The sequence below is a fragment of the Crocodylus porosus genome, unplaced genomic scaffold, assembly GCF_001723895.1.
Source record: "Crocodylus porosus isolate Cpor-Errol unplaced genomic scaffold, CroPor_comp1, whole genome shotgun sequence".
In the NCBI taxonomy this organism is placed as follows: domain Eukaryota; kingdom Metazoa; phylum Chordata; order Crocodylia; family Crocodylidae; genus Crocodylus; species Crocodylus porosus.
Genome location: NW_017728950.1, coordinates 713,512 through 733,202, shown reverse-complemented (window position 1 = coordinate 733,202; position 19,691 = coordinate 713,512). Strand labels below are relative to the sequence as shown.

The window sequence follows — 19,691 nt, the reverse complement described above, 5'->3', positions numbered from 1 at the left end:
GGCCTTCTCAAGTACCCCTGAGGGTACACGTACCTCCGGTTGACAAGCCCTGCTTTAGGGTACTCCTTGAGGGCACCAGCACAGCACCATAAGGAAAAAGTGCTGGACTTCTGAGCAGGGGAGGTGACTGCACCAGGCCTAGTGGCTTGGAAAAAAAGGAAGGAAAGGAAAGATGGATTTGGTTGAATTACTTTTTGTCCTTAGACTACTAAAACCAGTTTGTCAGAGATGGCTGCATCTCTATGCTGAATAAAGTGCACTAGCTGTAGCCCCCATCCAGCCCCTTCCTGCATGGAAATACACGTACACAATTCTGTACTAAGGGCTTGGGTAAGATGCTCCTTCAAACCGTATCTTATTTCCACAGCAATGACTGGCCTGTCACCAGTGGTATTCTGGTTAAAGAATAAGCAGTGGAGGAGAGAGTAGTTAATGAACAAAACTCTGGTTTTTGTGCAAATTTCCTAATAGCAAGAAGGGAAAAGTCTGCTAGATACAAGTTTTCCTATGAAGAGCAGTGGTTTCCTGTGAAGCGCATTTGACAATCTTCCAGAAGGAGCCATCTGGTGGTAAATAGCATGCATTGAATGAACCTGAGCTGCACATTATAATATTAGGCATGCTACCAAACTGATTTCTTTAACTGCCTTTGGGAATCACTTTAAAACATTGAGGATGTATCTACAGATCGCCCTACAGCAATGTGGCAACATGCTATGTCGCCATATAGTGTGCTACAGTGATATAGTGATCACAGGTCTACACATGATTGCTAGCTACATTGTTGTAACAGTGCGTTCCCTGGTTATAGTGTGCCGTTGTGGTGATGGAGTGGCAAAATCTAACTGTGCCACATGCATGGTGCGGTAACCGCCTGTACTGCACCATCCATAGTCCTTCTAAAAGGAAGTACTAAAGCATGGTGCTGTAGCAGTGTCGCTGTCTGCACATTGCCATACATGCCCTGAAGGTAGGGTACAGTATAAACCTTTATATTGAACCTACTTATGTTTTTCACAGAGGTTATTACCCTTCTGTAAAACAGCAACTTATTGAAATATGATTTACTTACATCTAGTTCTACATGCTCTTTTTTTTTTTTTTTTTTTAAACAAGCGACAAAGTATGTGGTGCATTTAGTTAAACTAGTGAGTCCAGTGATGCGAACCAGGTCAGGCCTCTTAGACAGCAAATTAATAATGGTTAAATAAATAAGTTGGGCTTGATGCTGCATTCCTTCCACGTCCCACTGATTTTGAACAGTTTTGGGTGAACAAAGCATTGCAACCATTTATCTTTCTGTGGAAAATTACAATAGCATCCTTCAGTCTTGCATAAACTTAAGGACCATTGGCGACAGTGAGACTCCCAGAGAAACAAAAGATAAAAGCATGTTGCCAAGATTTAAGTAAGTAAATAAAAAGACGGTAGTGATTTTTGCATAGTGATTCTATTTTTGAATGAGACACCAGAAGGGAGCCTGATTTTCAGAAAGTGATAGCACAGCACTGTATAAAAATCAGATCATTTAAGGTATCTCAGGCTGGATATCCAAACATGGAGGAACCCCCAAAAAACTAGACACTTTGTAAGCCTTGGGCAGCCTTGCCTTTATTTAGAAAAATCTGCATCAGTCTTGATCTGAAAGAACTGCTTGTAAAACAGAAGTTGAAATGGGAGAATTTACATTTTTTAAATAAGGTAGTCTACATTTGGAACTAATTGCCTAACACTTTTCCCCTAATAAAAAATCTATTTGCATTATAGGCGAGTAATAAAATAACAACTATATGATGAGTGCAGCTTTGTAATGTATTTCTTTCCATCTCAAAAATAGACCAAATTAGGACAAAAACATACTTCCTGGGTTCACAGTTTCACTTCAGAAATAATCATTTATAATTCAATTTCTGAAAATAGGGATTTATAATGGATGTCTTATCTAAAATGTCATTACCATCTTGCTATATAATATGAAATAGACAGAGAGATGGATAGATTGATTGATTGATGTTGGATGTAAGGGGGATCTGAGTGGGGGATGCTCAAAGATATCTTCATAGCTCCTGAATTTTGGGCCTACTCAGGGATCTTTCCAGCCCCTGAAATAAAAGTTAAAAAGTTAGGGACAATTCTAATTGTGGTCATGGTGAATGCCTCCCGATCAGTAGCTCCAGTAGCAGAGAATAGCAGTGCTCTAGTCATTCACTTTCCTTTCTCAGACAAGCTTCCTTTATTCTTTGGCCACATGCTTCATCAAGTTCTTTAACAGGAGCCTTATGGGATTTGGGAAAACAGAAGAGGGCCATTCCACCAGCCCTACAATGCCAAGGGAGATGCCTATTTGCCATTTCAGTGAGATTCATTGGGACCTAGTTATCATACCTTATGGGCTATGTACAGACAGTCAAAAAGCCCAAGGCTGAATCGATTCAATCTTTGCAGGTTAATCTAAGCTGTGTAGAGTGAACCGATAAGCAAATGAATAGACATTCACTTTCAATCCAGAAATACAGCCACATGCCTGCAGTGGCCTAGAGCATGCCTCTCCTCTTGGCTGGAGCAGACACTGTGGACCAAAGCTAGCCTGCCAACCCTGTCGGGGTGGGGGAGGTACAAAGCATTCTGGGATGCTGGGGGACCGCGAGTCGATTCGAATCTGCAGGGGATGTAGGACAGAAGTTCAATAAACTGACTTAACCTAAATCAGGTAAGTCTGATACTACATCCATCCAGGTTTATCTTAAACTGGTGTTGGTCATTTTGAAAGCGATTAACATGCACTGAACTTTTGTTGCATTACAGATTTGAACCAGTTTCCAATCATTTATACCAGGTTATGTGTAATTTCTGTCCCTAGCCATGATGTATGAACTAGTATGAAAGGAGAGCTAAGAACCAGCAATACCACCTTCCCTTCCCTTACAGACATTTTCACTTACCAGTAGCAAAGAAAATCTACCAAGCTATTTTAAAAACTTGAAACCCAAACTGTGGATGTGAGGGAGACTGACAGCAGAAAGCCATGTTCTAAACCTTTATATAACATTAGTAAAATTTAATGCGAATAAAACTGACATTCCTGTCAAATATAGTCCTTTCTTTTTGCATCAAATTTTCTTTGTGTTTTCACCTTCCCATTTCTTCAGGTTTGGGATAGCGGGAAGCGTGAACGTGACTGGTGATGAAGTGAAAAAGCTGGATGTGTTGTCCAATTCTTTGGTTATTAACATGCTACAGTCCTCCTATGCCACCTGTGTCTTGGTCACTGAAGAGGATAAAGATGCTATTATCACTCCGAAAGAGAAGAGGGTCTGTACATAGATCTGTGTTGTGAAGGGCCTGTTTTTTAATTTGGCAGTAGATGGCACTATTGTTCAGAATACTGAAAAGGAAGGGGGACGGGGGTCTCACCTCTAAGAAAGAACAAGGCAGAAGTTCCCAGGGGAAAGAAGAAAACTGCATTATTGTTCTATTTGTTAAACGATTCATTATAGTGGAAGATCCATTCTCAAAAAAATAAAGAAAATCTTTGCAAAGGAAGCTTTTAATTAAAACAAGGCAAATGGTGGGAATAATTATTTATGATCTTGTTGAGCAAAATCCTAATCAGAATATAATACTGCTATGCTCATATCCTTTCCTAAACATTTGTAGTATATTTTTGCATACATATTTAGGCACAAAAACTGAAGAAGTAAGGGTCTATTATTTGTTAGCAAATGAGGTAAAAAAATCAGACTCTAAATTAAATGTTTTCAGGAAAACATGGCTACCTAACAGAGTTAGTTACCACTTGAATGGAACCCATATTATATTTTATCTTTTCTAGCAATCCAGTCTGAAGGCCTAAAAAGATCTTAATTCACAGTACTTCACATTGGTGAAAGTTTGGACTACTTCATACCAAAACTATCCAACCCTGTTCCCAAACCATCTCATAATCCATTCATTTTGTTCACAGTGGGCATGTTTACGCGTTCATTAATGTACTTTTCCTAATGCTCATTACATTTAGTAACTCTAAGGTGCAGTACTACATAAATGTGCATTAGGGTGTCCTAATGTACAGTAGTGAAAGTGCACACTTTTTTTTTTTTTTTTTTTTACCGATGCTTAATTTGCAGTAGCCTAATTTACTGGACTTTAGCTAAAGAGCAGGTTTTTTATATGATGCTTTAATATGCAGTAAAATAAGCTACTGTGCATTAAAGTGCATGGGTAGACGCATCCACTAGCATCTAAACATAACTTATTTAATAAAGATAGATGTACCCAAACTAAACTACTCAGAAGTTTGCAAAGCTGTAAACTGCAAGCTGTGGTGGCCTGTGTTCTTGTATTCTGAGAAGTGCTGCATACACCAATGGTGCTCATCAACCAAACAGCATAAACTTGAGCACATTCTTCTCTGGCTGGATTTGTCAAGAGTGTTTGGTTATTCATGTGTAGTAGGAAAAAGATGGTGTTTGCCAGGCAAAGGGAAAAGATTGTACAAAGTCAGTATATCTTTTCAATGACGCTGTTATTTCTCTTTTAGGGTAAATATGTGGTGTGCTTTGATCCACTAGATGGCTCTTCCAACATAGACTGCTTGGCACCCATAGGAACAATATTTGCCATCTACAAGAAGGTAGGGGGATGAACAACACACCCAGTATGATTCACTCTGTGAGCACAAAACATTTCTGGTATATTGGCTTGCTTCACTTTCATTTCCAGGCCCTTAGCACTAATGTCTCTGGTATAACCAGAGTTTTAAAAAGACATGCAGCAAAACTATTTGAAATAATGCACTGAATTCTTAGAAAGATGCACATAACTGAACTGACTACATGAACTATTGGGCCTTTGCACACAGGAATAATAAAAAGGATTAGAAGATAAGTGGTGAGCTACATCAATCACATTCCACATTAGCCACTGCTGCTGCTGAGCTGGGGAAAGACCTAGGCTAGGGGTAACCAAAACAGCTGTGTCAGTCTGCAGTCAGAGCTTCCTAATTGGCAGGTGTGTTTATACCAGGAGTTTTGGTTCCCATCCATCACCTGCAACTCTGCAGTGTTTGCCTTTGCATAGCTGCAGGGAGTGGTGAGCATTCAGCCACAAGTTTGCCAGGGGTTAGAGTGATCCCAGCTTTCACAACGTTATAGTCAGTCTCACATGGCTTAGTGTTTTCTGGTTCTTGGTCACATGATTACTAGAGGCAGGCAATCTTTTCTGGCTGTAGACCAGAATGACCTATGTCAGGTCAGAGACAGGAGAGCACTAGGGCTCAGGTACCACTGCTATTTGTCCCCACAGTGGTATAGGGAAAGTGCCTGCAGCCAGGGTCTTCCCACCTCTGAATCCACGGGCTAGATCCAGTGCTTGGATCTCTTGAAGGGGTTGGAGTTGGACTGTAATCTGCAGAGGTCCCTTCCAGCCCTACTTTTCTCTGATGTTATGATTCCTGCTCTAGAGCAGTAGAGTTCAGCGTTTTAGAGTGGCAAGTAAGATTGCACCAAGGACCACCTTTTCCCTAAGGCAGGGGAGCAGGAAGGGGAGAAGGAGGTGACTGCCAGCGTCAGAGAAGGGGAGAGAAAGAGGGAAGCTGGGAAAGAGCACCTGCCATAGAGGAGAGGAGAGGAGAGGAGAGGAGAGGAAGAGAGCTGGGTGGGCTTCAGGGGGGAGCAGCAGCACAGCCTACTACAGGAAAGGGGATGGACAGAGCCAAGGTGTTTCTTCTGATTCCCTGTGTCAGGGGCTTGATCCAGCCTGCAGGCTGAGCATCACTGCTCTAGATCCTCAGCTTTCATTTTCTAAAAAACATGTTTTCAGATCTCATGTTTACAGAAAAAAAACACCTTACAAGTGTGAAAGCTAAAGGCTCATAACCCTGAAAGCAAATCAGAACTCAATATGATCTCATTATTTTTAAGCTAAGCCATTTTTTTTTAAAACCAGGTCAAGCAGGCAATGTTACAATTACTGCTCAGTCACTGTGATGCATATAAAACAGGAAATAAATTCAAGAGCAATTCTATTGTTATCGTGGCAGCACTGCCTTACAACATTTAGCAATAACTTCTTTGGCCTCGTCTTTGCTAGGAAGAAAGACAAGCCCTCAACTTTCATGAGCTAACTCCAGTAAGACAAAACAGCCTGTAAGCTTTGCACAAGTTAGCAGGATGTAAACCAGGGATGTTCAGACTCTGGCCTATGGGCCAGATGTGACTTATGGAATCATGTCATCCATCCCACAGGTCCAGAAATTTGGTGGCAAGGGAGCAGTGGCAGCATTAATTGTCATTCCCTGCTGCCAGATTTCAGGACCTGTGTGGAGCCTCACTGACTGTGATGTAGCCCTGTGCACTACAGTGCACCAATGCAGGCTCAGACCAGCATGCAGCCAGATCCAGGTATGTGGGTTTGGACTGGCATGCAACCAGCTCCAGGCACATGGGTTTGCACCCACAAACTGACTCTATGCACCAACCCTGTGCTACTCATCCAGCCCGTAGCTCCAAAAGGTTTAGTACCATGTATGTAAACTGACATGTCTACACTAGATGTTTTCTTCACGATGCATAACCAGAGATAAGTCCACATCCTTCTCCCCCCAGCTAAGACCATTACAGATATTTTCAATGTATTTCCTAAATTTATATATTTTTCAATCCTTAAGTTTTGTTGTTTTAAGAAAAGGGACAAATGCACATTCTGGCCTCTCATTTTAGAATTACAGGCTGCACATCAGTTTTTCAGAAAGGTCACACTACTCTACATAACAAGTTATGCTACTCTCTCAGAAGCCTAGATGCATCTAAAATGAAAGAGATAACACCTTTAAGATCATGTGCAGTTATTTTAATTACATAATCAATATATGGAATCCTATTCGAAAGACAAAAACCATGCTGTACTCACAGCTATAAGAACAACAACTTATGCATGCAAAGCATTTCACTTAAGTCATCATTTCCTGCGAGGTGTTAATTCAACCAGATATTTTAACTCATGTGTAGCCCGCTCAGATTAAAGGATTTTATAGTAATTTTACTAAAGGTCCTTCTTCAAATCCATTAATTGCGTCAAAATAAACAAAAAAAGTATGACTGCATTGGCTTCATCATACATTCCCTGCTGATCTGTTGTCAGGGTGACAATTTAAAAGCCAGAGGGGCCAGCATCCTGGTGTGTGGGGGCTTTTCCCCAGCCTGGCTCCCAGCCTTACCAGCTTCGCCTTGGCTCGACCCAGAACAGAGGAAGGCTCCTGAACTGCAGCACTAAGGCTCAGAAACCTTGCTGCCATGTCAAAATGTCCCTGCCTTACCCTGCTCTGCTGTAGGTCAGGCTGGAACAGCGTGGGATAAAGCAAGCTCCTGTGCCCATGCAGCAAAGTCCCCAGAGCCTTGCTACAGTGGCTGAGTGTTCCCTTCTTCCCCCTCTGCCCCACTCCAGCTCTTCTAAGTCATCCCTCACTATGACAGAATACCCCACTCCTGCCAATCAGCTGACTAGCAGGATGGAACCCTTCTTGACTCTCTGTGGCAGCTGTTGCTTTTCAACCCATTCCCTTCCCAGGCAGGGGAGAAGGCAGGCTGTCAATTAATGGGCTTGCCTAAGGGCAGGAAGAAGCCCATTAATGCCCTCTGGCTGGAGAGCTTCCTTGTGAAACTCTCCAGCCATGGGACTGGAGGAATGTCCAGGTTATTTTTCTACTGGAAGAAATTTCTTCTGGTAGAAACAAATGTCAACACAGAGCCTCTGAATGGTTTAAACCAGACAAGCAGACTAACTTTATCAGACCTCTTCCTCAATATATAGTGATCTAAAGGCAATAGGATGAGGAACAAACAACAGTAAATCAGGTTGTCCTGCCAATATCACTAGTCAAAAGAACCTCGAGCATTCCATTTACCATCAAGAAGAAAGTATTCCTTGAAGGGTGACTATTAGCAGCAGAGGTCCTTTCTGAAACCAGTGAAATAGATTAAATTAGAAGTTCCTGCTTGCTACTAGAAGGATCCATCTTGAATTACAGAAACAGTCCTAGCCAAAACTTCTGTTTTATAGCCTTACACAGCACCACGTAGTGCCAGAAATGTAGGGAAGCAAATGTTATTTTATGTCTGTTCTATTTTTCACCCCTGTTTTGTCTGCATTCTTTTATCTTCATTGCTGGATGAGGCTCTGAAAGATTTTGTTATTTTGGTGGACATTAAGGAAAAAAAAACAAAGTAAAAAGCTGCAGGCAAGTTATGGACAGATGGAGGGGACCAATTTCCTGAAGTTAGTGGGAGGAGGAGAAGGGACCTAGAAAATTAATTTCCTAGGCCTTGGCAGTCACTTCATGTTGAGATGCTGTTCAGGTTAAATAGCACATTTGCTTAGAGATCATAAATGATGCCATTACAATATGTGAAATGTTGGGTGCCTGGTGTACTAACATGCTTTTTAAACATAACTTTAAAATATGTTTTTTGTTGAAACAGTATCCTGATTAATCTCTGTTCTTCTTTCACATGCTGAGCCACCTGGAGTCTACAACCCACAGTTCCCACACTACAGCTGTTAAAAATTAAAAAAAAAAAAAGAAAAGAATTTAATTATTATTATTTTTTTTTTTTACAATTTTGTCAAGATCTCTAGACACATCTTCTTACTTGCTCTCAGTCAGCAAGTATGGAGGGAATATAGTTTCCCCACCCCCCTGGTAATGGAGGTCTAGGAGAAGGCACAAGAGCAATGGGCATTAATTACTTATCTTTACTAGGAAAGGGGTTTTCTGACCCTGACTGGGAGATGAAAGTTTCTGAGCTCTAATCCCAGCTGTGACAATGACCCAACTACGGCTTTTGGTAGCTCATTTATAAAACTCAGCTTTTAGTCTCGTTATTCAGTGAGACTTCATGGAACTTACGCAGTTTGCTTCATGGCAATGAAGGGCTGAGAGGACTTTGAGAGAGCTGGAACACTTGGTTTGATGTTGTCAAGATATTTCAAAGCCTATGCTAACTAAGCATCCCGTCTACCATATCCAAAATACAGTTGAAAGAAAGCTCAGCTTATGCACTAGAAAGAGCAAAAATGCCTAGCCATTCTTACCAGATTTCCATGTTTTGCTTTAATTTATTGGTACTTTAGTAAAATAGCCCTATTCTACAGAGGCTCAAAACCCAAAATTTTTATTTTCCCTGTGGAGGCACCTCCCTTTCTTTGCAAAGTTGCAGTTGAAATTGGACCTTTTTGTTGTTTTATTAACGTTTACAATATGGAAACAAAGAGGAAGTGACAAACGAGATGAATTCTAGCTGAACCTAATTTTCTTAAACAGAAGGTGCTTTGCTTTTTCATTGTAACCTACCATTGCTCAGGTTTTGACCCATGATAGCAGGGGGGAAAATTTGTAGGGATGGGTGTGTAATGATGATCTCAGATAAATAAACCTGCAAGTCTTAAGCCTAAGATCTATATACATTTTTTTCAAAAAGGTGTTTTGGTGTTTAAATTAAACACAAGCTAAACTGGCCATTTTGGAAGGAGAGAAAAAAAAAAAAAAAGAAGACAAAAAGCAAGGAGGTTCTGATATTTGACTGCACTTTGCAGTATAAGAGTACATTTAATTCTACAATTGCATTAATGAATAATTATTCTACAGTCTATAATTTATGCTTCTAATGTTGAGATATGCATGCCATAGGGGCATAAGTGTAAAGCAGAAGGGGAAAAAAAGCTAAGGTATGGGAGCATAAAAAACCCCCTCTTCAATGGCTGGTTCTGAAAAAAAAAAGATTGAGCAGGAGAGATTTAAGAGCATATTTTCAGTATTAAAGGATGTAGAATATTCAAATGTGTGTTCTGGTTAATTTGCATTCACTATGTACACTGTGACCTTTCCAAAGGAGCTGCTCAGCCTGGTTCCATTATGAGGCATAACACACCAAATGTGGTAAAGTGAATTCTTTATTATGGATCCATAATGTATGAATGCAGATAAGTGCATTCGCACTAAATTACAGGATGTACAATGCCACAGCTCCTTTAGATCCTTTAAGCTGCTATGTCTAGTTATTATAGCTCTCCTACCAAAAAGCCATAAGCCACCCGCACACCCTCCCACAAATACATTAGTTCAATGAAATCTTCCTTCTTTTCCTTCCTTCTATAAATAACTGGTGTTACACAATGTTAAACAGTTACTGCGTGTCACCCTAGAGGCAGGTGTATTTCAGGATTTGGTGCAAAGCCATTCCGCAAGTTGTTGCTCATGGAAAAAAAGGGGAAAAAAAAATAAGAACTCTAATCCAATCCCCAGCAGGATTTCAGCCAAAATCATTCAGCTAAAAACTGAAAATTTTCATTTGGAAATGCTGCCCTGATACAGGGCACTGAAGTTCATGTGCCTCTTCCCCTCTCTGGGATAAACTCCCCATGACTTAACTTCCTATGCTGAACCACAGCAGTGAATTCTGGCAGTCCCTGATCATTTTATATTATAAAGAGAAAACCTTTGTATTTTGGGGTGTTTGTTTTTCAAAAGTCACCATTTTGTCTGTTTTTCTTTTTTTTTTTTTTTTTTTTTTTTGCTTTTTTAGGTTTGGTTTAGTTGAATACCCCTGTCCATCAAAAAGACAGATTTTCCTGTAAATTTCTGAACAGCCCTATCAAGTCCTGCAGTCCTTATTTCAGCCCCTACTGAAAATAATGGAATGCCATTGTAATCAACAGGAGTTTGTTTGCCTAACAGAAAGTTAGATAGTGTTGTTGTACATGATGGTCCAGGAATTGTGCAAGAGGCCAGGATTTCTGTGGGCAGTGTCTTTTACTGGATAAATTTCAGGGGTGGATTAAAGTTAGACAAGCTTTTGAATGCAAGGTATTCTTCATCAGGTCAGGCAAAAGGTAAGGCAGGATGGTACGTATCTTGGACTAAGCAGTGGTGTGCTGCAGCCTAGCTGGTGTGGCTGCTGGGAAAGAGACCCAGGGTTGGCCTGGAGCTTGGGCAGAGCAAACAAGCTCTCCCCAAGGCTGGAACAGTCTTGTGCAATGCTACCTGGGATAGCAATAATCACGCTCTTATGTTAGTTCTTGACGGGATCCAGCACAAATGTTTGATAAAGCACAACAGAAAGTGCTTTAGGTTTGTACAAGATTACCTTAGACTGGGATGCACCATTTAAGTGCTTTATGTACCGTGATTGTTTGTTCTGTTATAGCTGTAAAACACTTCCTGTGCGCTTAAAGCACATTGAAGTATAACATCTGTACCTAGCCCATGGAAACTAACTGACTCAAGGAGTCATGAGCTTTTTGTAGCAGCAACTTACTTCCTTAGAGGCAGATACAGTACTTCTTAGGCATGTCTAGGTATATGACTGAATATACTTTGACTCACTTTGAGCCAGAGTAAACTAATCCTAATGTCACTGTCTACACGTATGCTTAAGCATGGCAATTTATTGTGGCATAGGATAGTACCCATGTCTGACAGGACTAGCCTATGCCAGAGTAAATTAATCTATGCTGTACTAATTGCAGTACATGTGTAGACAGTGATGCTTTACTGTGCATTAAGTTAGTTTAGTACACAGTAAAATGCAAGTGTAGACATACAGCTTACTACTTAGGTGGTTAGTAGGCACTGAGCTCTGTGCTTTCAAAAGGTACAGTGATACCTTGACCCAAGCTAGTTCAAAGGTATAGCTGTAGCTTGTACTGATGTACCTGACTAGAGCACAGACGTATCCTTAACCTCTCTGTTAAGGAAATTTACCCTAACAGATGTGAACAGTTTATCCTGGTCAGGGTCAGGTAATAAGCTTGGCAAGCTAGGTAGTGTAATAAGTCAAGATGAGATTCCAACAAAACAAAAAACCCAACACACATCAGTGGTCAGGAGCAGTAACATAATAAGGGATAGGTGAACACAACACATGCTCTGGGGAGGGGACACCTACTCACCAACCCTCACTTCATCTGCACTTCCCAAAATATATGATCAATTCTTCACCCAACCACAGAGAACTCCACTGCTGCTCTAGAAAAGTACAATTCCCAGAATACCTTGTAGTCCATGATACATACAGCCCAGTTGTTAGTGCTCTACACACAGCCTAGTCTAGAAGCAGGAAGATGAGGCTTGGAAGCAGTCACAAACTCAGAAAAAGCTGGAGGTTAATGGAACATTATACAACTAAAGCTCAGCTGAGGCTAGTGGAGTTCAGCTTATATCTCCCCTGCTGCCATTAGAATAAGGCAAGCAGGTACAGCTGAATCCAGGCTGGCAGCACTGAGCAGGCTTCAAGTTGAGCGCAAGGCTTTAGCCTTTGCTGGTACCTATTTGTTCTCTTTTGTGTTATGCTGAAGTTGTTAGCTCTTTGAAGCAGGATTTAACTTTTTATGTTAGTACAGCAACTGACATGATTATAAAAATAATACACTTCTCCCTTTGAGATAGAAGCAACTCAAATATGATTCCCCAACCACACATCCACTTGCGTATAACCTGTTGTTATCTTCTGTTCTGTCTTCAGGTCTTTCTGCATATTTCTTTTCTCACTTACATCTAAACATCACCCATTAATTAATGTAGTTGTCATGCTGCTTACAGGCCTTTTAAGAATGATGTTAAACAGGGGTGCACAAGTAGCAGATCATGGCTCTGCCCTGGCTCCTTGCAGCAATGACAGCCTGGTCCTGAGCCTGGGCAGAGCTGCAATCTGCTGCCTGCATGCCTCTGCCCAGAGCGTGCAGGCTGCAGATTGCAGCTCTGCCATGGCCCTGGACCAAGCTGCCCATATTGCAAGATCCCATCAGCTCCAGAGCAGCCCCCTACCCTGCTGCATGTCCTGCCAGTGTGGCTGGGGTCAGTCTCCATGGCAACCCTAGCTTTGCTTTATCACAGGGCAGCTGTGGCTGGGGTCTCCATGGAGACCAGTCCCAGCCATGTGGGCAGGAGCTGCTGGGAAACAGAGTCCACGGCTGGCCAGATCTGGCCCACAGGCCAGACTTTGCCCATCCTTGCAATAACCCATCTATTCCATTTTGTAGATGGGTTAAATGACTTGCCCAGAGTGTCAATGCTGGCAAAACTTTTGTTTCCATCCCTTGTTCTCTCATCCCTTGAGGTGATCTCTGTAAGTCAGGCATGGCCTGGGGCACCTGATAGGGTTGGCTGGAAAAAGCCTACATTGTCTCTGTCAGAGCCGGTCCTTTTCTGTGGTTCAACAGATTTTGGTTTCTGGATTTTAAATGGAAATCTTGAGTAGTCACTGCTAACTGAGCCCAATGCTGGATAAGGACCATACTGTCATAAGCAACAGTGGTTTAGGGACCTTGAGGTTAAGTTGTATGTGAAACTAATATATAACATGGATTTTTAAAATATATATTTAATTCAGAATAATTTATACTTAGGAAGGCAGAAAATTGATTGCTGTAAAGTTACTTATCTGTCAAAGGACTTGCACAAACTTCACTCTGTGATATTTGTAATACTCTAAAGTGCTTCAGTGCCGTGTTTCCTAGGGCATACTCATCTTTAATGCATAGAATCCTTATTACATGATTTATTGTAGTCCTCCAGCAGTTTTTCATTATACAGGTTTTAGACACAATTGCACACATTAAACTTTGCTAAGATAGAAATTGCTACATTTGTTTTGTCTTAGGGTTCCTGGTAACTGTAAATTAATAACAAAGATATCATATTAAGGTAACAGTTTCATTGACTGCATCTTACAGCTTGCATGACACAAATAGCTGAAATTCCCAAAGTCCTGCTTGGGAGTGTGCACAAGCACTTATATCAGACTTGAATGGGATGAGTTGGGGATAGTCTGTTTTGATTGTTCTGAAGCCCTAGGTCAATAGAAAAGGGGAGCCTTAATGAGACATTACTTGTCTGCTTTCACATTTAAATTGGAGTGCTGGTTTTATTTTTATTTTTCTATTAAGATTTCAATTGTCTATGTTAATGTTCAATTTTCTATTGAGATTTCAATGTTCTATGTGATAATGCTTCCTTCAGGCAACAGAAGATGAGCCCTCTGAAACAGATGCCTTGCAGCCAGGACGCAATATTGTTGCAGCAGGCTATGCTTTGTATGGCAGTGCTACACTGGTGGCTCTCTCTACTGGGCAAGGAGTAGACTGCTTCATGCTAGATCCAGTACGTATAAAATGTGCATTCTTGTTACCTTTTAGTGTTTCACATACTCTGATTGACTTATTCAGACACAGAATTTGAAGGTTTGCCTCTATACATTCACCTTCCATCTATATCATTGTCCTGCATTGGGAAACATTTAAGAAAACTTGTTCATGAGCATTACCTTTGCCTCTAAGTAACTGCCTTTCTTGTTTTTCTTTTTAAGAGGCACTTGCTTTCATGTCTAGTTTGGGGTACGTGCAAGTGGTAATATGGTTTACACCCAATTAGATAACAACATGTTCAGGTTGGAGAGGCGCATTTCTACATGCTCCGAACTGTACACTCCATTGTTGGCAAATGAAAAATTGTGCCCAAAAACAGTGTCAAATCCTGTAGGTTTGACAGTATTGTTGGAGGAACCTGAGAAGGAAATAGCTTGCTTGGAAATACAGCATAAGTTCTATCAAACAATAAAAGGGCTTTATTTAACCATTATAAGAAATCATGACTCTATTGAAACCAATAGTTTTCCCTTGATTTCAGTGAGTACAGAATATTCACCAAATATACATAAACTCTAGAAATAGTTTACTGAGGAGATCACTCAGTCAGAATTGGTGAGGGTTGAGGGTGAGCATTAAAGGGGCAGAACTGATGTGTGGAATGGGGGCAGAATTCATTGGGATTTGGGAGGAAGCTGGAAACTCCATACTATTAGTTGACCAATAAAATGCTGCTGCAACACAGACCAGTAAATCTGGGGAAATGAGCAGCATTAACTATCACACACACAATGGGGACAAGCAGTAGGAACTTGAGAATTCAGAAGGCACCACATAATCCTTCTTTTAAAGAACAACAAAGTGAGGGAAGGGATTGAATCACACTTTTTGAACTTTTGGCATTGACAATACTGGATCAGTCTCCATCTGATTAACACTTATTTCTGAGCTGCTTTTTGTTCATATTAAGGATGTGGCAGGTTTTTCTGTACTTAACACAGCCTTTTGTGCTCATGATATGTTTGATTAATATAACTGAATACCGATTAAAGGTATGAAGCTGTCCTAAAATCTTTGAAATCTTCCTCTAGTGTGGCATCTCGGGCAGGCAGTAGACAAAATCTGCTGCCTGATAGTAACTGGTCCATCCCATTCTTGTGTAGGCTCTTGGTGAATTCATTTTAGTGGATAAAGATGTGAAAATCAAGAAGAAAGGGAAGACCTACAGTCTCAATGAAGGTTATGCCAAGTATTTTGATCCTGCAATGACAGAATATTTACAAAAGAAGAAATTCCCTGAGGTAAGAAATCGTAGCTTTATAACCAACTCAGAGATCAATGAATAATACCACTTTGACCACAGTATTGCTCAAAAAGGGTAAATTTGCTGAGTGAAACTCCTTGTCAACTTTATATTCAATTTAGCTACATGGCTAATATACTTCAGCTTCCAGTACTATGGAAATGTTTTATAAGTAAAACTTTGCTGAGGCAGATAAACTCATTATTCCGTAACAGTCCAAAGGAGGATATGGTACAGACAGAGACAGATTTTTCACAGCTCCTGAGAATGTGCATGAAAAATGTGGACGTGTATCTATTTTTCAAATATATTTGAATAAGTAGCTGTATTAGATATGTGCACAATTCTCTTTTCTGGTTTGGATTTACAGTATTGCTCATGGTCTGTGCTGGATAATAGGGTGCAAAAAACCTCCACACTTCTTCCATAGCACAGGCAGGTACAGAAGCTGGGTACGGTTGCAAATCTGTTGTTTCCCAAAGAGAACAGGTTGCTTTCTCCCAGCACTATGTAGGACTTAAAATAACCCAAAGGGCAACAAGGGGTGCATCTACACGTTGCATTATGGTGATGTAGCAATGCACTATATCACCATATGGTGTGCTATGGTGACATTGTGATCATGTGGGTCTACACGTGATTGCCAGCTATGTCACCATAGTGGTACACTCCCTGGGTATAGTGCTCTGCTACGATGATGTAGCAACAACATTTAACCATGTGCCATGCGCATGGTGCAGTAACCACCCATACTGCACCATGCTTTAATACTTCCAAAAGGAAGTACTACAGCATGGCACCATAGCAACGTAGCTGAACAGCAATATGTAGATGCACCCAAGGTTGACCAAAACCCTATTTGCTCTATAACAATAGAAGTCAAACTTTGAGCTCTATGGTCCAGAAGAGTGGTAGGGGGCTAATCCATGGTCCTGACCCTGGGCTCCAGCTGCCACAGTTTCCGTGCAGCCAAATTTCTGGACCCATAGAGAACCTTGTGGGCCAGATTTAGCCTGTAGGTTAAAGGCTGAACGCCACTACTATAAGGAGTTTGTATTGCAACATTTCAGGTAGAGGGCAAGATCCCTCTATGTCTGGGTGAGACCCTAACTCTTCCTGCAATTCCTCATGGCAAGTTCTGCAGGTCTGGAATTGACCCTGTTTTTGCCAAATAAATGCCTTAAGATATCTATCTATATATATCTCAAGCAAATTAGGAGTCTTGACCATTTCTAATAATATATAATTTACATCTAATCTTAGAAATGGGAAGTCCATTAATAAACTTCCCCAAAACATGGTACTGGGGGACTGGTTCACTAACAGCTGAAGTAGCCTACTTTGTATCTGTGCCACCCTGTGTTTTCCTGGGAGAACAAAAATCCAAGTATTGGCACAGTCACGCTGTTTAGCTTTAAGTCTGCTGAGATCACAGTTTGGCATAACGCTGTAGGTCATACTTTTGTGACATGTTCTTAAGCTGTAAATTTTATCTTGCAACATCAAAAAATGTGGACAGTTTTTTCTCAAAGTTGAGTCAGGCATTCTCTCTCATTGTGCTAGCTTGTAACTACAAATGATGTCACAGCCATTTATATGGTTTCATTTGAAAACAAGAAATAAGCAACTCAAGTCTAGTTTTGAGGGAAGTGGAAAACAGTCTATGGCCTTCTAATTTCCCAGAAGTAAAACAGGAATTGTGTACTCATGTGATATTGTGCACATTCTTCTTCATATATGAACCTTCAGACCATCGAATCAGAACAGAATCTACCTTTCTTTAAACTACCTGACCACTGGAATAAAAACAGCAAGCAACCCGCAAAGCATGCACTTGCGTTGCAAAGGGTGAGAGAAAACATCACACAATGGAATCCAGTGACCTTTTACTACTGCCCTGAGACTACCTGGCAGGGCAGAGTACCTGTCACTAGTAAACACACTTGTGTCCTATGACTCAATAAATCCTGCAGGTAAGGACATACTGTTCAAACCTCATTTGCACAAACATGTTGTTTAAAACTGGCTCTGTGTGCCTTTGGAGGGGTGGAGGGTAGGGGGCTAGGCACTGAAAGTGGTGCTGAGATAATGTATGTAACAAGCAGAAGAGGGTTTTGTCTTTATTTCTAGCTTTGAAGATAATCCTGTGTTAATGCACTAGTTACTCATTTGGGGAAGATCTTGTGGAAAAAAGTAGCTGCTGATCGGTTTCAGGTGGTCATCTGTGAGTGTTTTGTCCATATCAAAATGAAGGGGAGTCCAGCACAGTTGAGGGTCTTTGCATCGGAAAGGCTCAAGCCACTATGATACATTATTTCCCTTCCTCCCTGCTTCAGGTCTTGGGGCTCCAGACAGATTCCTGAAAATAATGCAAAGGGGAAAAAAAAAATCTGACCATAACATTTTTTTAAGTTGAATTAACATGAAGTTGAAGCAAGCAAGATATAAAAGACTAATTCTGAAAAATAGCATGAATATTTGCATGCACAAATAATTATAGACTGTTTTCAGGTACAAATCAATTCATTAAACAGACAAAAGCCACAAAATGTCCTCAGGATTACTTGCAAAGGAAACGAAATTCTGACCATGGCATGTTTTTGTGGTCCAAAGTTGAAGCAAATGAAATATAAAGCCACAAATTGGTTCATTAGAAACACCAACCCCCCCCCCACCACACACACACACAAAATGTCCACAGGATTGCTTGAAAATATCAGATCAGAGCCTAAGGATCAAATCCAAAGAAGACATTCTCAGGGAGGAATATTTGCCATCATGCCCTTCCAACTTCTCTCATTCCCATATGCCGAGCTCAGAAATGTGATGATGGAGCTGCTCTGGAAGTGGCCCCAGAGACCTATGTCTCCAGTGTGTTTGCAGATGACCATGTGGGTCACTCTGGGAGCAGCTTCATCACTGCATTTTCTGGTTTTATGTATGTGAGCAGGAATGGGTAGGTGGGACATGCCTGTGATCATGGAGGATGTAGTGTAGACAGACCCATTGGCCCTCTGTAAAAGAACACAGCTGCGAGAAAAATGAATAGAAGTGAAGAGGTAGTAGAGAAAGTTTCCATAACATTGTGGGAAAACTTCACAGAAACTACACATTGTAAACATTGTAAATCTTTTCCGTTTAGGCATGAGAATATCATTAAAGGATAAAACTGACAAGCTGCTCAAGTATACTCAGAGTCCTCAGACTACATCAAGAACACTTGGAAGTCCCCCTGTCTCTCATTAGGACACACACTGGGATGACATTAAATGCTCATCAGATGCTTGTGCAATTAGATATTTAAGAGTCTAGTCAGAGGCAAGCATATATTTCATTGATGTTCATGGCCCTGTTGGATTTGCTTGGGCAATATTCCAAAAGTCTTGCAGTATCTGTTAGTTCTCCTATTTGAAAAGGAAACATAATAGCTGTTAAGTTGCAGCTGTGAAAAGACTGAACTGTAAGCATCACAAAGAGATCAAACCAGAAATAAAACTTCTGATAACTAAAAGGGAATACTTTGTGTTCACATGCATGTATCCAGCTGCCAAAAGGAAGTGGAAGTACTGCTTTAGTTTCTTTGCTGGATTTTTATATTTCATGTGATATCTGCACTGGTGTGATGGTATTTTATATTGTCTTCAAACCAGTCAGGCAGCTGGCTATGTTTGTAACAGTAGGGTTTTTATCCAGATGACAAAGAAACAAACCCTAATAAAGTAACTTCCTCGATATCTTTCCTATCCCCACATGATTATAGCAGTCAGGTAAATTGGACAATTCAGTCAAAATGTGCTGAAAGAATGTGGCCCTCAATGTCTTATTACATACGTACCCTCCCATACATATGCAGACACATATACAAACTACATAGAAAGAATATTGTTAAGGTTACAAAGTCAAGTGCTCAACAGTTAGAAATGTCTGTGCCACCCTACCTTTTGTGCACAGAATCAGTCACAGAATCATAGACAAGTCGGGCAGGAAGGGACTTCAGTAGGCCATCTAGTCCAACCCCTGCCTGAGGCAGGATCATCCCTATCCAAATCATCCTATATAAATCTGTTGTGTTACTACAACAGCAAACTACACTGTCAACCCTGACACAAGACAAGTCCTAACACCCTATCCTACCACAAGTAAAGCAGGGGGATCACGGCAGCCACGGTCCTGCTGCTGCACAGGTTGTTAATATATGCTCAAGAGATCCCAGGCAGAGGGCCATGCCTCCTGCTACAGAGGAAGGCAA

The 19,691-nt window shown here is 40.9% G+C and overlaps 1 protein-coding gene across 1 annotated transcript in view; it reads left to right on the top strand.

Annotated features, from left to right (window-relative positions):
• LOC109323730 (fructose-1,6-bisphosphatase isozyme 2) overlaps window positions 1–19,691 on the top strand; it is a 32,524-nt gene that overhangs the window by 3,481 nt on the left and 9,352 nt on the right. The window contains exons 2-5 of the mRNA XM_019555422.1: window positions 3,150–3,312; window positions 4,541–4,633; window positions 14,015–14,155; window positions 15,303–15,440. Of these exons, the coding sequence (XP_019410967.1) occupies window positions 3,150–3,312; window positions 4,541–4,633; window positions 14,015–14,155; window positions 15,303–15,440 (535 nt within the window). The remainder of the gene's footprint in view (window positions 1–3,149; window positions 3,313–4,540; window positions 4,634–14,014; window positions 14,156–15,302; window positions 15,441–19,691) is intronic.